The following is a 14,559-nucleotide window of genomic DNA, read 5'->3' as shown; positions in this document are numbered from 1 at the left end:
CAATTGTTACTAACAATGTGCAACCTGCCAACAAGGAGGTTTAAAAGAAACCTCCTTGCTGCCAATAAACCTACATTGTAGGGCTAGGCAGACATGAAGATGACTTCTAAAGAAGGTCAATTAATTTTTATACTTTCTCTTTCTTATTTGGCAGATGTTCTAAAGTCAAGCTTACAAACTAAAAAAATAGTTAAACTGTGACCTGATAAAGTGAAATCGAATACTTCTCTCATTCCCTTTACTTCCACTTGATATAATACAGTGTACTAGTATATACCTATTGTATATATTGTAAAGTGGATTTAGCAATCATTGTTTGGACCTGGTGAACTAGACTGGGCCTTACTTAGCCCAGTGGCCTCAGTGAAGGCCCATGGGCCATGCAAATGAGTCATTCTACTGGTAAAACTGTCAGACATGTGCTAATTACACTGACAAGCAAGGTGTGATAACTCATTATGCGAGTGTATTTTACAGTGTGGAATGGCCAATTATAACTCATTTGCACTGGGCTGGACCTATGCTAGGCCATGTGGTCTACGAAGGGGCCAGTATTGGCTGTTACTTGTTCATGTGGTCCAACCAATAGACCACTGAGTTGGGCAACTTTCAAAATGGAATACTTCCGTAACGTTACATGTTATGACCAAATTAAAGACATCATGATGCAAGGGAAATCATGCTCTTTCCAATGACATGTAAAAGTTAACTGTATCTTCAGTAGAAAAAAAGTTAGAAAATTGGATCACCAAGATGGCTGCCTTGAAATCGGGAAACTGAACTTCCCAATTTAAACTGACCAGTGTTAACTGACCATCCAGAATGTTCTTTAGAACAGGTAAACAAACTGTGACGTAATAATGTGATAGGTCCATTGCACTGGTATCTTGACTAACTCCATGTGTAACTGTTCTGCGTGTGTTTTCCAGCTGCATGCCCTGAGAGAACAACAGGAGCTGGCCCAGGCCAGGGGAAAACTCCAGGAGAAACAGTCCGAACGACAGAAACAACTCCTGGCCGGGAAGAAGAAAGAAAACAGTAAATATCTCTCTTGTGGACATTAGAAATCAGAGAACTGAATACTTCATAAAAAGAGAATGAAACATTCCTACATTGGTTGAAAAACAGAAAAGGGGCCTAAATCACAGGATAGGGGGTGCAAAAATCACAGAAAAGTCCCTACACTTTAGCTTATACTAGCTAGAACACTAATATGTTTACTGAAGGAAAACATATTGAATATTATTCGTTTTTGCTATGTTTCATCTTCTTCATCTTCTCCAAACCAAAAAGGTCAATGACCTGAACCAGACTGTCTGTTACCATGGTAACTAGTGTTGGGTTACATCATGTTGCAATTTTATATCAGGAGGGATTTAGACTCCTGTCTGACCATATTTTTATTGTGTTTTAGTGAGAATTAGCAAAGCAGACCATATGCAAAGGTAAACATGCATTTGTTTTGCAAATGTTACCTTAAGTTTCTAGTTTAAAGTATTTCTTGTTTTCCCCAGGTGCAATGGCCTCCACCGAGGTGAAAGAGAAGTTACAGACGTTCATCCTGAGTAAGAAGCAGCGAGAGGCGGCGGCCAACAGCCTGCACCAGTCCACACCTCTCAGCATGGCACACTGGTTTGTTTCTTTGTTTGTTTTAGGATCTCCATTAGTGCAAGTTTCACACTACTCTTCCTGGAGTCAGTAGTGAATCATCAGATAGTAGTATTTGAACCATTGCACACCGGGGCATGCCCCTACTCTTTTTCGAAAGGCGTGGATGGTTCTTTAATGTACGTGGGGTGTGGCTCTCCCCGAACACAGGACCTTTTCCCGTCCTATCCAAGGGACGTCCCTAACTAAAACTTAAATACTTATTTTCACCTTGGGAAAGGAACTCACATGAATTTCCTCACTAACTCAGGTGAAAATGAGTATGTCATCTGTTCATAAATGTAACTGTTGGAAAAACTTGAGTGTGCCTTCGCCATGTCTTGTAAGAAGTGTTGAAATAAAAGAATTGAAAAAAAATGTTTTCTGAATGTTTTGCAGGCCGCATGGGTCCCTGGGTCACATGCCCATGTCAGGAGACCTGGCCGCGGCGGCAGCGTACAAGGGACACCCGATGCTGGGGACTTACGGGAGCAATGCAGACTTCCCACTCAGAAAAACAGGTAGGGCTGAAGAGCAAACTTAACCAAAACCATGATAAAGTGGGGTTGTGTGACGTAGCAGCAGAGTGCTCGACTCTGAACCAAGAGGTCCCAGGTTCAAGTCCTGATATGCTACCGATCTAGTGCCCTTGGGAAAGGCACTTTACACGACTTTCCTCACTTGACTCAAGTGAAAATGAGTATTGTCCTATCCTGTACGTGTATTTGTTTCTATGTGTGGGACACAACACCAGCAATAGCTGCCTGTGTCCCACCTTTTAATTGTACATGTCATTAAATCAAATCAAATTTATCTTTTAAAAGTTGGAAGTGTGCTTACCCTTGCATAGAGCATCACCTTTCTCCTGTAGTTTCTTTTGTGATTATTATTAATCGTAGCTATTTTTATGTATAACACTTTTTCTAAAATTTGCTGATGAATGTTTTTGTCTCCCTCGCAGCCTCTGAGCCGAACCTGAAGGTCCGATCGCGCTTGAAACAGAAGGTCGCGGAGCGGCGAAGCAGCCCGCTTTTACGGCGGCGCGACGGGATCGGAGGCAGCTTTAAAACGAGAAAACCCTTATCAAGTGAGAACCCGACCGTTCCCTACAATGTACATGCATTGGGTAAATGTTTACATCAACGTTGTCTAACTTTCCTAACTTTAACCTTCTCCCTACTTCCTCTGTATATGCATTGCATAAATGTTTACAGCATTGTCTAACTTTTGAAATGTAAAAGCCTTCTCCCTACATTGTGTACTGTATGTGTCCGATCCGTACTTCGTGCCCAAAGGCAACATTAGTAGGTAGATGGTTTGTCTAAATCAGTTACCGAAGGGTTGTTTGGTGATGGTTTACAAATAATTTAAGAATATACACACACACAATGTAATTTGAACAAAAGTGCCGGTAACTTTGCAGTTAATTTTTGTTAGTTGACTGTGTTTTTGTAACGTTCTTTGGTAAACTTATGTGTGTGTAGTTGATCAGTCTCCCACCCAAAGAAAGAAAGAAAGTGACAAAATAGAAGACCAGTCAAAACATATAAGAAATATCCAAAGCTTATAGAAAAGTAAAGGCCCTATTGATTGTTGGTGAAGATTTTTAAAGACAAATCATCTTTAGTTTCGATTAACCTTCTTCTTTTTTTTGTTATGTCACTGTATCATATGTGATACCGTAATATTGTAAAGTTTGTATACCCGTCATTGCCTGAAAAACAGGTTGTTACTGCTGGTGAAATGAATAAACCGAAACTGAAACATTCTATGTTAAACTTTTCTGCCCGTGTAGTTGACCTGTCGCCCACTGGTGTGGACACGTCGTCCTGTAAGAGTGCTCCTGGCTCGGGACCCAGCTCACCCAGATCCAGCCACAGCAACATGGTCATAGCGGCTAATCACGAGGTACGTGTAGTTGTTACTGTAACTGGTCATAGCGGCCAACCACGAGGTACGCATCACTGGACAGTTTGTACTTTTCGTTTTGTTTTTCGTGTTGAGAGAAACTGTAACATGATCATAGCTGCCAACCATGGGGTACGTGTTACTGTAACTGGTCATATGTACATGTAGCTGCCAACCACGAGGTAATTGCAACTCTGGACAGTTTGATTTTCGCTATTTTTTTTAAGTTGAGAGAAACTGAAACTGTAACAGTCCCTGTGGTGTATGCCAAGCACATGAGGCACAGTTGGCAGAATGTACTGGATTTTTCACGATTATTGGCTGATGTTTGGTCAAAGTTGCATCAGAATTTTGAGCGTCTTGCTTAAGTGCTAAGCACAGTACATTACAGGTTTCGCACAGGTACATTACACTCTGCCAATATGCTATCACAAAACACGAATTATGGCCATTCAAAGGTTATAATGTCTCCACTTTTGCCAGCAAGAGGCCGGTGTCCATCCGGCAGAATTCACCAGTGTACACCTCCCTGTCTCATTTCATGAAGAACATACCACACCTGCGCGAAACCCATGTTTTTTAGGGCTTCTTTGGATGTTAAATTTACTACATTTTTGTCAGCAGGAGGCAGGAGTACCACCAACTGTTGTTCCTGGCAGGATGGTGGGTGGAAATGCTGCAGACTTCACCCTGTACACCTCCCCATCTCTACCCAACATCTCCCTGGGGCTGGCCAACTCTTCAAGCTCTGCTGACACCACGCAGACGGTGAGGCAAAAAACTTTGTCTTATTGCACCAAAAAACAGTTACTCAAGCAGCTTGTCTGGTGCAGGCAATTTTTAGAATATTACTTGTACCGGTGCGGGTGTGCAGAAACTCAGTCAAGCACTCACTATCTATCCGGTTTATCGTCAGTTGTTCCTTGTTATCCGAGGGTTAGATTTGCTTGCACAACAATGCTTAGGCCTGATGGTAGCCTGCGATTTGCCTGTGTCCTATGGGTTGATGTTATGCAGGATAAGGTTTAGAGAAAGTGTTAATTTTCGGGTGCAATAGCTCAATTGGTAGAGTGCTCGCTTTGTAACCGGGAGGTCGTGAGTTCAAACCCCGGCCGGGTCATACCAAAGACTTTAAAAATGGAACACACTTCTTTCTCTGTTTAGGACTCAGCACATATGAGAAAGAGTGTGGGAAGGTCAAACACACAGCACTACCAGCGGACTAGCCCCCTGCTGTAGTGCCTTGCATAACTGTGTGTCGCCCAAGGGCTATGGAAATCAACATGGGCACTAAACCCTCCTGACATTTCTTAATCCTGCCCTTACAGGGAGAGAAGGTGGTACAGTCAGCGCTGTCTCGCGAGGCGGAACTTCGCGCCATGGCGGCGGCGCGGCTCGGCCAGCCGCTGACCGGTCACATGATCCCCACCCAGTCCGGACTGGCGCACCTGGCCATGCACGGCGGCATGGAGTCCGAACTCAACCAGTCGTTCCCGCCCGGGAACCCCAACCTCATCCACGCACGGATGAAGGCACTGGAGCAGCAGGGGATCCCTCCTGTAACTGTGCAACATCTGTTGGCAGGTAGGACTTTTAGATACGATAAATCCACTTTTAGTATTGCGTTTGGTAAGTTAGCAGCCTGGGAAATGGACTAGCTAGCTGCACTTAACTTTAACAGTGTGAACTTTGCTTATGTGTGAAAAAAAATGCATGCAAACCCTAGCCTTTCTCTTACTAAAAGTCAGTGCAGGTCCTTCTTCATTTGCTAGATGGCAGTCATTGCATTGTTGGTCATATCTGTCACATATTAAAATGTTCATTATGTATTGGTGAGGTAGTGACATGGAATTAGATTTCATGTTAAGAAATCAGATGATCTACAGGGATTCACAAGAAAACTGTTACTCTAGCAATCCAGTTGTTTGAGAAAGTCCGAGCGTATTTCATTTCCTGGATTTCTAACCTTCATTGACAAATCTACGGTGTTGTTCTTAACAAAACCTCTCTAATTACAGGAGCGAGACATGGTGAGCTAGCAGGGCCGGCGTCGACGGTAGCGATGATCAGCACAACCATGTCCACGGGAGTGTCCAGGCCTGACAACCAGCCACCCAATGCAATACCACGCCGGCTACACAAGTAAGCAACAACAAGCATTAAATGCATCCAATGCAATTTCACGGCACGAAAACTGTAAATATTTTGAATATGGCAGTCTGTATGATGTTGACAAATACAGTACTGTCTCACATTAGCACAGTTGCATCTGATTAAGTATTTCACACTTTGGGCATTGAAAACAGCGCAGAAACAAGTCCCAACTTGAATCCTTTATTTTCCTAAGGTATTGAAATCAAGAAAATATTTGTAGAGTTTCTGTGAATCGCTGTTTTATTCATTGAAACATGACAGCAAGTGTTTGGAAATGAAAGAACTTTGTTGTTGAATCATTCACCAACCTGATAAAATTTTTCTTCGTGTCTCTACAGACCCCTTGGTCGGACCCACTCAGCGCCACTGCCGGGTACTCACATGCACCACCTGCAACAACAGGTGCTCCACCCACAGCACTACATGCAGGCCCTGCTCAGACAGGTGGGACTTCTTCATGTGTGTGTGTGTGAGTGAGTGTGTGCATGTGTGTGTGGATGTGTTGTTCAGTACTAAGAACAGGCATGTTCAACAGGTGCTGCACCTGCAGCATTACATGCAGGCACTGCTCAGGCAGGTGGGTCTTTTTTATGTGTGTGTGTGTGTGTGTGGTGTTCAGTACCAAGGACAGGCATGTTTGTGTGTGTGTGTGCGTGTGCGTGTGTGTGTGTGTGTGTGTGTGTGTGTGTGTGTGTGTGTGTGTGGTGTTCAGTACCAAGGACAGGCATGTCTGTGTGTGAGTAGTTTAGCACCATTTCTCAAGAAGCTATAGATGGATTGTCATGAAACTTTGTAGGTGGATAGGTCTTGATGAGACCTCGAACTGATTACATTTTAGGCCCCCTTGGAGCTTTCTATGGTCCTGCAGCATAACTCCTTAAACTGCCTCCTATCTCCAGCATGTTGTAAACAAGCAGCAGCTGGGTAACGGGGACATCGCTAAGCAGTGTAGTCAGTTCTTGTGGTTGTATGACAAGTCTCCTGATTGTTCTAATAGTGGCATAACTCTGTTTACTACCACTTCCACACAGCATGTTGTTAACAAGCAGCAGCTGTGAAACGGGGACATCGCTAAGCAGCCCGGCCCGGAGCCTCCTGATTGTTATGATACTGGTGTAACTCCCTATACTACTTCTTCTCTCCTACAGCATGTAGTGAACAAGCAGCAGCTGGGTAACGGGGACATCGCTAAGCAGCTTAGTCAGTTCTTGTGGATGCCGCCACCAGTTCTTTGTAGTTGTATGTCAAGCCTCCTGATTGTTGTAATAGTGGAGTAACTCCCTATACTACTTCTCTTCAGCATGTAGTGAACAAGCAGCAGCTGGGTAACGGGGACATCGCGAAGCAGCCACGCCCGGAGCCTCACCCTGAGGAGACGGAGGACGAGCTGAAGGAGGTCACGCAGGTCACCGTCAAACAGGAGCCGCTCGACAGCGATGAGGAAAACGAAGAGGTCAGGGGGCATAGTTAACAAAATTATGTTTGGGGTGAAGAGGTCAGGGGTCATGGTTAAATTATGTTTTTGGGTGTAGAGGTCAGCTGTCATGGGTCACAAATTTAAACTAATTCTGATTACATTTTGGGGTGAAGAGGTCAGGGGTCATAGTTCACAAATACTATCAGTTCTGATTACGTTTGGGGTGAAAAGGTCAGGGGTCACAGTTAAAGAAATCCAAATTTTGGTATTAATAGTAATACAAATCCCATTGTGTCATGAGAAGTTAAGGTTTTAACATATTTATTATGTTTACCGAAGGTAAAAAAAAATATATTGTTTTTGCTCTGTTTCCTCTTCTTCTTCTCCAAACAAGTAAGGTCAATGACCTGAACCAGACGTCTGTCACCATGGTAACTGATGTTGAGTTACATCATGTCACAATTTTATAGCAGGAGGGATTTAGATTCCTGTCTGATTATATATGAATGTGTTTGAGTAAGAATTAACAGAGCAGACCCTATGCGAAGGTAAACGTTTTGCATTTGCTTTGCAAATGTTACCTTAATCTAGTTTCACTTGGATTAATAATTTGTCTCTTTTGATTATTTTGTAGGAGGAGACCTGTCGACAATTAGATATGAACATTGACGGTGAGTTAAGATACTGTTCTATTACAAACAAGAGTAGAAATATAATGTAATTAGGATACTATCAGAGTAATATACGACAGGTATTGTTTTCTACAATATTGATGTATACAACTGTAGATGTGTAGGCTTGGTAACTGTATTATAATAGTGTGATTGCTGCGATAGATGTTGCGCAAATTCATGTTAAGACTAACTTTCCCTGATGTTTTGTTTTTGTCTACAGGGACTAGTGCCCACAGACCACTATCCAGAGCACAGTCCTCTCCGGCTACCTACAACTCTGTCAAGTCTGTCTTCACCACAGGTAAGACTTGTTGACTAAAGGTTCTGGGTACGAATCCCTTCAGCCGGCCCAAATGTTTTGCCCTTGGGATGGGACGTAAAGCTAAGTTTGAGGAGAGCCACACTTCTGGCGTGTTGAAAAATCTAACACAGTTATCGCTAAGAAGCCTTCCCAGGTGTTTGGATCTAACATAATTGGTCTTTCACTGTTTTCAAAGTTAACAAACATACAAACAAACATCAGTAACTAAATGCTGGTCAGAACCTAGTGTCTTGCCATTTTATGTAATAATTTCAGATATTAGTAACTGAAAAAATACCTTATATACAGTTTTTTGTTAGAGAAAAACTTGAAACATAGACATACACATGTGGTAATTCTTTCTAGTAAGAACAAAAACAGGTGTAAAATGTATGATTTTTGTTTAAGGGAAAGTTCTCTAATCATCCTTAGGGGGATGTTAACCTAAGTTTTCTCTCTGCCCCCCTCTGCAGGTGTTGTGTACGATCCCCTGATGCTGAAGCACTCCTGCAGCTGCGGAAACAACAGTTACCACCCGGAACACTCCGGCCGCATCCAGAGTGTCTGGTCCAGACTACAGGAGACAGGGCTAGTCAACAGATGTGAGGTGAAAACCCTGTGTTAGTTACACAATCTCTCCTTAGGCCTAGGAAAACAAATGCTGTTCCTGTTTCAGCCCTGAAAAAATCAGGTTCGGTAGGTAGGGATTTTTTTTGTTATCAGACATTGGCGATCTCAAGTGATCCAACTACACTATATATAGTAGAGGAGATTCATTCCTCAAGCTAACCGACATCTCGCACATGCAGTCGTTCCTCAGTAAGACATCTGGAGCTGCATAGTTCCCGTTTAGAACTTTTATTCAGCCTGTCACACGGCCGATTTTGCCTGTGTGGCTTCTTTAAGTGTACAGAGGCTGAATGACACAAGTACATGAAGTTCTCACTTATATACCTTTCTTAATAAGGTAGAGCTCCATAACTTACATGTAAGTCTTGTTATAAGATTGTTTAACTGCCAGTTTAACCAAAAAGTTTCTTCTCTTTCCAGAGAGTACGATCAAGAAAAGCAACTATAGATGAGTTAAAAACCTGTCATAGGTGAGTACACACAGTTACATGTATCTAGACTATGTTTGTTGACATTTTTTCAGCTAAATTTTAGAAGAGAGAAAAATAGACATCCAAGACCCATATATTGGATTGGTCTGATCGTACAAGTATGTGTGATTTGGAATTAACTTTTTCTTGTTTTCATGACGTCTTCCAGTGAGCAGCATGTGTATTTATATGGGACCAATCCACTACATCGACAGAAACAAGACAGCAAGAAACTGGGTAAGTTTGTTAGTAAAATTTTGCCCAACAATGTACCTAAATAATAGTTAGTAATAGAAATGTTATAGCTATAATAGAAGTGGGAGGTTCATCATAAAATCCATCATTGTGTCAATCTTTGGGTACCCAGCAGAATCATGAGAAATGTTTTTTTTAACATTGTGTAAATGTGACATGTCAGAATTTAATTTTCATAATGTTTGTGTTCTTTTGCATAGCTGGAAGTCTGCAAAAGAGTTTCAAGTATCTTCCGTGTGGGGGACTGGGGGTAAGTCTTATCTTTCTCTGGAGTCATCTTAAAGTTATCCTATTTGTTTCCATAAAAAAAGGACTGGACTTCATACTAAATGTGAATGTTGACTGTGAATGCTGTATAATAGTGTAGTGTGCATACATGTAGTCCATGCCTCAGGACCAAGAGGTTGGGAGTTTGAATCCTGGCTGTTGTTGCTCACCCGGCATGCATGCTACTGGAAGGGGGCACAGTCCTTAGGATACATTAAGTTCTGGTCTACAAACTATGTAACTGTTCATTGTGCTTGTTGAAACGAGTTAAGGGAATTTCCCCGGTACAATGAACCTGTAAATACTGTACATAGCGTCTGTCTTCTCTGTCACGACCAGTGGGAGATTAGATCTTTAGTGAGCCTAAACTGGATCGAGATCACTTTTCTTTTTCCCTTTTTTCTAGGTTGATGCAGACACGATCTGGAACGAGCTGCACTCGCCCAGCGCCCTGCGCATGGCGGCAGGATGCGTCATAGAACTGGCTTTCAAGGTCGCACAGGGAGAGCTCAAGGTCAGTGCAATACAAGGTCAAGTTGTTTTATCCAGGGCCAGAATATTTCGATTTTAAGCCAAAACTACATCAAGCAGGTCAGACTGGTCAACTATTTCTTTGGAGGAACTCATTCAGATTTTTATAATTTGGTATTTTTATTGTATGTTGATGCATACAGTTTTCCTGATCAATGAAGAATAAAAGAAACATCTTTATTTTTTCCAGAATGGCTTTGCTGTAGTCAGACCTCCAGGCCACCATGCTGAGATTGACCAGGCCATGTAAGTGTTTTATTAACATTTTTTTTTTATTCATTCACATATAGAAAGGTACAAGACTTGGTGGTGCCGCACTCAAGTGGAAAGCACTTATGTTTACGGCACCACTAAATAAATACATATAATAAAGAAAAACAAACGCAACTTTAAGACAGGCAAAACAGTATATACAGGAAATTCAAAAGCGCAAGTCCAGTTCCCCACCCAATGATAAATGATGGCAAAGAGATTAACATTTGCAAGGTGAACACAAGGTATGCACAATGGTAATTACAATACATTGTAATGTCCAATTTCTGCAGATCTAACATGTTAAAACTTTGTTTTTTTCGTTTGCAGGGGATTCTGTTTCTTCAACTCAATTGCAGTCACAGCGAGACTTTTAGTACAAAGATTGAAGTTGAACAAAGTGCTAATAGTTGACTGGGTACGTCAATGTCTTATTATTACATGTTAGAAAAGTTTGGCCTGTTTTGAATATTATACCAGTAGCTACAAAATGTATATCTTTATTTGCTTCAAGTTGGTGAATGTTATATGACAGTTACTAACATGTGATGCCTCCTGACCGCCTCCCCCCCCACCACATTCTATTTTACTCCTAATATGCACAGTTCTTCCAGTTCATATGTACATCATGTATTCTGCATTTTGATATATTTATATCTGAGGATATTTAAAGTGTTAAAATTTTGTCCTACAATGTATTTTTAAAAATGGGCAATGTTACATGTACATGTATACGAGTTAACATGATGCTGCCCCCTCCCCCCAGGATGTGCACCATGGTAATGGGACGCAGCAGATGTTTTACGAGGATGCGCAGGTTCTGTACGTCTCCCTGCATCGCTGGGACAGCGGAAACTTCTTCCCAGGAACAGGCGCCCCCGATGAGGTAAGCTGGTACTGTAGTTAGAATATAGGCGCCCCCAGTGTCGTAAGCCGGTACTGCAGCTAGAATATAGGGGTTTTCTGTAGCTTGTGACTAGTGTTTTACGAGGATGCGCAGGTTCTGTACGTCTCCCTGCATCGCTGGGACAGCGGAAACTTCTTCCCAGGGACAGGCGCCCCGATGAGGTAAGCTGGTACTGCAGCTAGAATATAGGGGTTTTCTGTAGCTTGTGACTAGTGTTTTACGAGGATGCGCAGGTGCTGTATGTCTCCCTGCACCGCTGGGATAGCGGAAACTTCTTCCCAGGAACAGGCGCCCCCGATGAGGTCAGTCCATACTTCAACTAGCCTGGTGTTTTTAGCTTTAGTACACTCTCTCTGTAGCTTTCCATGATGAGATGGGTAGGTATTGCAGCTAGCTTGGCTGCCATTTTGTTTAGCTCTAGTACACTCTCGGGATACAAATTCAGGATATTTATTGACAGATTCAGGCTGTTGATACATGTAGCTGTTTTGAATAAAGAGACTCTTTTTTTTACACAATCACACAGTTTATTCAGCCAACATCTGAGTGACCGTATGTCACCTTCCTCAGGGCAATTCTGACTGGTTCACGTTGGCTGAATAAACCTCTGTGTAAAAAGAAAGTTTCTTCCTTCATTGACTTACCTGATGAAGTAATTCACAGATGTGTCTGTTTTGTTTTCTGGGATAGGAGTTATCATTTACACAACCAATAAATTATTATCTTACCTAGAGTGCTGACGTTTCGTGTCTATCAGACAACTTCCTCAGAGCTTCTGACTGGAGTTAACTCCAGTTTCCTATACTTTACCAACCTGATGAAACTTTATTCGGATGTTTTGTGTCTTACACAGTGTGGTAACGGGGCAGGTCTGGGCAAGAACGTGAACATCTCTTTCCTTGGAGGGTTGGAGCCACCCATGGGAGACGCAGAGTACATGGCAGCATTCAGGTGAGATGATGGGCATGGTACCAAGCAGCCTGAAATTTTTTTTTCTGTCATCTCAATTTTGTTTGACGTATCACCATCTTGACAATCCATGGGGGACTGGAAAAATTTTTGAAACCTTTAACCCTCTGAACAGCTACTTCCTGCCTTTTGAGGGGCAGATTTTGCTGGTTAGTTTAATGGCATCTCTTTCCATATCACAAAGATTTTTGTCCATCAAAGATGACAGATGGGGTAAAATTTTTGTCACGAGCAGCAAAATACTGCTGCAGGACATTACAACTCTCAAAAACAGACACAAATTAAGAATGTTTAAATCGCCACTTCGGTGATACTATGTACTAGACAGTGCCCAGAGAGGGACAGTTGCTTAGCTGAGACAATGTGTTTTTCATTTGCATAGAAAAACATTTGAATATGAAACTGATTGGTAATCTTTGACGATAATTTCCGCAGAACGGTGGTGATGCCGATTGCGGTGGAGTTCTCGCCTGACCTGGTGCTCGTGTCTGCAGGGTTCGACACCGCAGAAGGCCACGCCCCTCAACTGGGTGGCTACAAGGTCACGCCCAAGTGTACGTATCTGTATCTGTATAGCCGGAATAACCCTTCGGCATAACACACTAGCTTCTCTATCTGTATTTGTATAGCCGGTATAACAGTTAGGCGTAACACACCAGCTTCTGTCTCTGTATAGCCGGTATAACTGCCCTTCGGCATAACACACCAGCTTCTGTATCTGTATAGCCGGTATAACTGCCCTTCGGCATAACACACCAGCTTCTGTATCTGTATAGCCGGTATAACTGCCCTTCGGCATAACACGCCACCTTCACAGGCACATGGTGTGATGGCAACTGGCTACATTACACCAAACCTTTGCACATCTAACTTGTTTGAAGCCCTTTTGCCTAACACCAGCTTCTGTATCTGTATAGCTGGTATATGTAACTGCCCTTCGTCGTAACACACCAGCTTCTGTATCTGTATAGCCTGTATAACTGCCCTTTGGCGTAACACACCAGTTTCTGTATCAGTATAGCTGGTGAAATGCCAGCTTTGCAGGCACGTGGCGCAGCGGCAGCTGGCTTTATTACACCAAACTGAAATATTGATGAAAGCTACCATTTTGTTCTGATTCTACAGGTTTTGGTCACATGACCAAACAGCTGATGAGTGTTGCAGGGGGGCGAGTTGTGCTGGCACTGGAGGGAGGGTAAGTCTGTTCAACTGATAATATTGTAAGTCTAATTATTCAACTGATGATATTAAAGATATAGTCACCGTCCATTTTGTTTCACAATAAGTCATATACAGTAAACGCTGACATGATTTCTGGCCATGTATAAAATATCAAAAATACATAAATTTTGTAGGTTTGAATTAAGGATAAAGCATTAAGGATTAAGTATTAAACGAAACTTTTTTATTTAATCAAGTGTACAATGTCCTTGATGTAATTTTCTGTTTTTCACTTCCTTTGTTGTAGGTATGATCTTGCAGCTATCTGTGACTGCTCAGAGATGTGTGTACAAGCACTGCTTGGGGATGAGGTAATTGATACTACATGAATTATCTAATTAGTATAATTATATATAATTGACTACTCCTTGGGGACCAATTAATGCATTCTGCATAATTGTCACCCTCTGCCATGTACCCAATAGAAATATAAACTTAATGGAGTAAATCATTCTGGAGTTATTGGCCTGGAGTCTGGATTTAAATTGTTTCTTCGGAATTAAATTGCTGCTTGTTAAATGTATGTTTGTTGAAAGTTCTTGTGTGTTTTCCCTGTCTGCAGTTGCCACCCTTGCCAAAGGAAATCATCGAGCAGCCGCCCAACAAAAACGCAGTCGCATCTCTGGAGCAGACCATCCGCCTGCAGTCGCCCCATTGGTCCTCGCTGTCGCGCTACGCCAGCACGGTCGGGTACTCGCTGTTCGAAGCCTACGAGAGGGAGAAGGAGGAGGCTGACACTGTCAGCGCGCTCGCGTCGCTCAGCGTGGCTTCGGCGCCGGGAGTTGGGATGCCTGCGTCTGCCAACAGGTTGGTGTCTTTTATAATTTTCCTTGTGAAAAATGGCAGTGTTGTTTTTGCTTTGTGACTGTGTGTGTGTAGTGTGTGTGTGTGTGTGTGTGTGTAGTGTGTGTGTGTTTGTAGTGTGTGTGTGTGTGTGTGTGTGTGTGTGTGTGTAG

At 42.5% G+C, this 14,559-nt stretch overlaps 1 protein-coding gene across 1 annotated transcript in view; it reads left to right on the top strand.

Annotated features, from left to right (window-relative positions):
- LOC109477989 (histone deacetylase 5-like) overlaps window positions 1–14,559 on the top strand; it is a 62,157-nt gene that overhangs the window by 45,959 nt on the left and 1,639 nt on the right. Inside the window, exons 9-33 of the mRNA XM_019779442.1 lie at window positions 930–1,038; window positions 1,515–1,632; window positions 2,047–2,168; window positions 2,609–2,734; window positions 3,443–3,555; window positions 4,180–4,323; window positions 4,884–5,139; window positions 5,574–5,697; window positions 6,048–6,153; window positions 7,010–7,162; window positions 7,761–7,797; window positions 8,021–8,101; window positions 8,575–8,708; window positions 9,152–9,201; window positions 9,371–9,438; window positions 9,657–9,706; window positions 10,130–10,237; window positions 10,445–10,500; window positions 10,837–10,924; window positions 11,273–11,392; window positions 12,267–12,364; window positions 12,818–12,936; window positions 13,508–13,577; window positions 13,851–13,914; window positions 14,166–14,410. Of these exons, the coding sequence (XP_019635001.1) occupies window positions 930–1,038; window positions 1,515–1,632; window positions 2,047–2,168; window positions 2,609–2,734; window positions 3,443–3,555; window positions 4,180–4,323; window positions 4,884–5,139; window positions 5,574–5,697; window positions 6,048–6,153; window positions 7,010–7,162; window positions 7,761–7,797; window positions 8,021–8,101; window positions 8,575–8,708; window positions 9,152–9,201; window positions 9,371–9,438; window positions 9,657–9,706; window positions 10,130–10,237; window positions 10,445–10,500; window positions 10,837–10,924; window positions 11,273–11,392; window positions 12,267–12,364; window positions 12,818–12,936; window positions 13,508–13,577; window positions 13,851–13,914; window positions 14,166–14,410 (2,759 nt within the window). The remainder of the gene's footprint in view (window positions 1–929; window positions 1,039–1,514; window positions 1,633–2,046; window positions 2,169–2,608; window positions 2,735–3,442; window positions 3,556–4,179; window positions 4,324–4,883; window positions 5,140–5,573; window positions 5,698–6,047; window positions 6,154–7,009; window positions 7,163–7,760; window positions 7,798–8,020; window positions 8,102–8,574; window positions 8,709–9,151; window positions 9,202–9,370; window positions 9,439–9,656; window positions 9,707–10,129; window positions 10,238–10,444; window positions 10,501–10,836; window positions 10,925–11,272; window positions 11,393–12,266; window positions 12,365–12,817; window positions 12,937–13,507; window positions 13,578–13,850; window positions 13,915–14,165; window positions 14,411–14,559) is intronic.

Source organism: Branchiostoma belcheri, unplaced genomic scaffold (genome assembly GCF_001625305.1).
Source record: "Branchiostoma belcheri isolate BF01 breed outbred unplaced genomic scaffold, Haploidv18h27 scaffold42, whole genome shotgun sequence".
NCBI lineage: Eukaryota > Metazoa > Chordata > Leptocardii > Amphioxiformes > Branchiostomatidae > Branchiostoma > Branchiostoma belcheri.
Note: the sequence above shows the minus strand (reverse complement) of the source record. Positions and strands in the feature narration are given on the sequence as shown.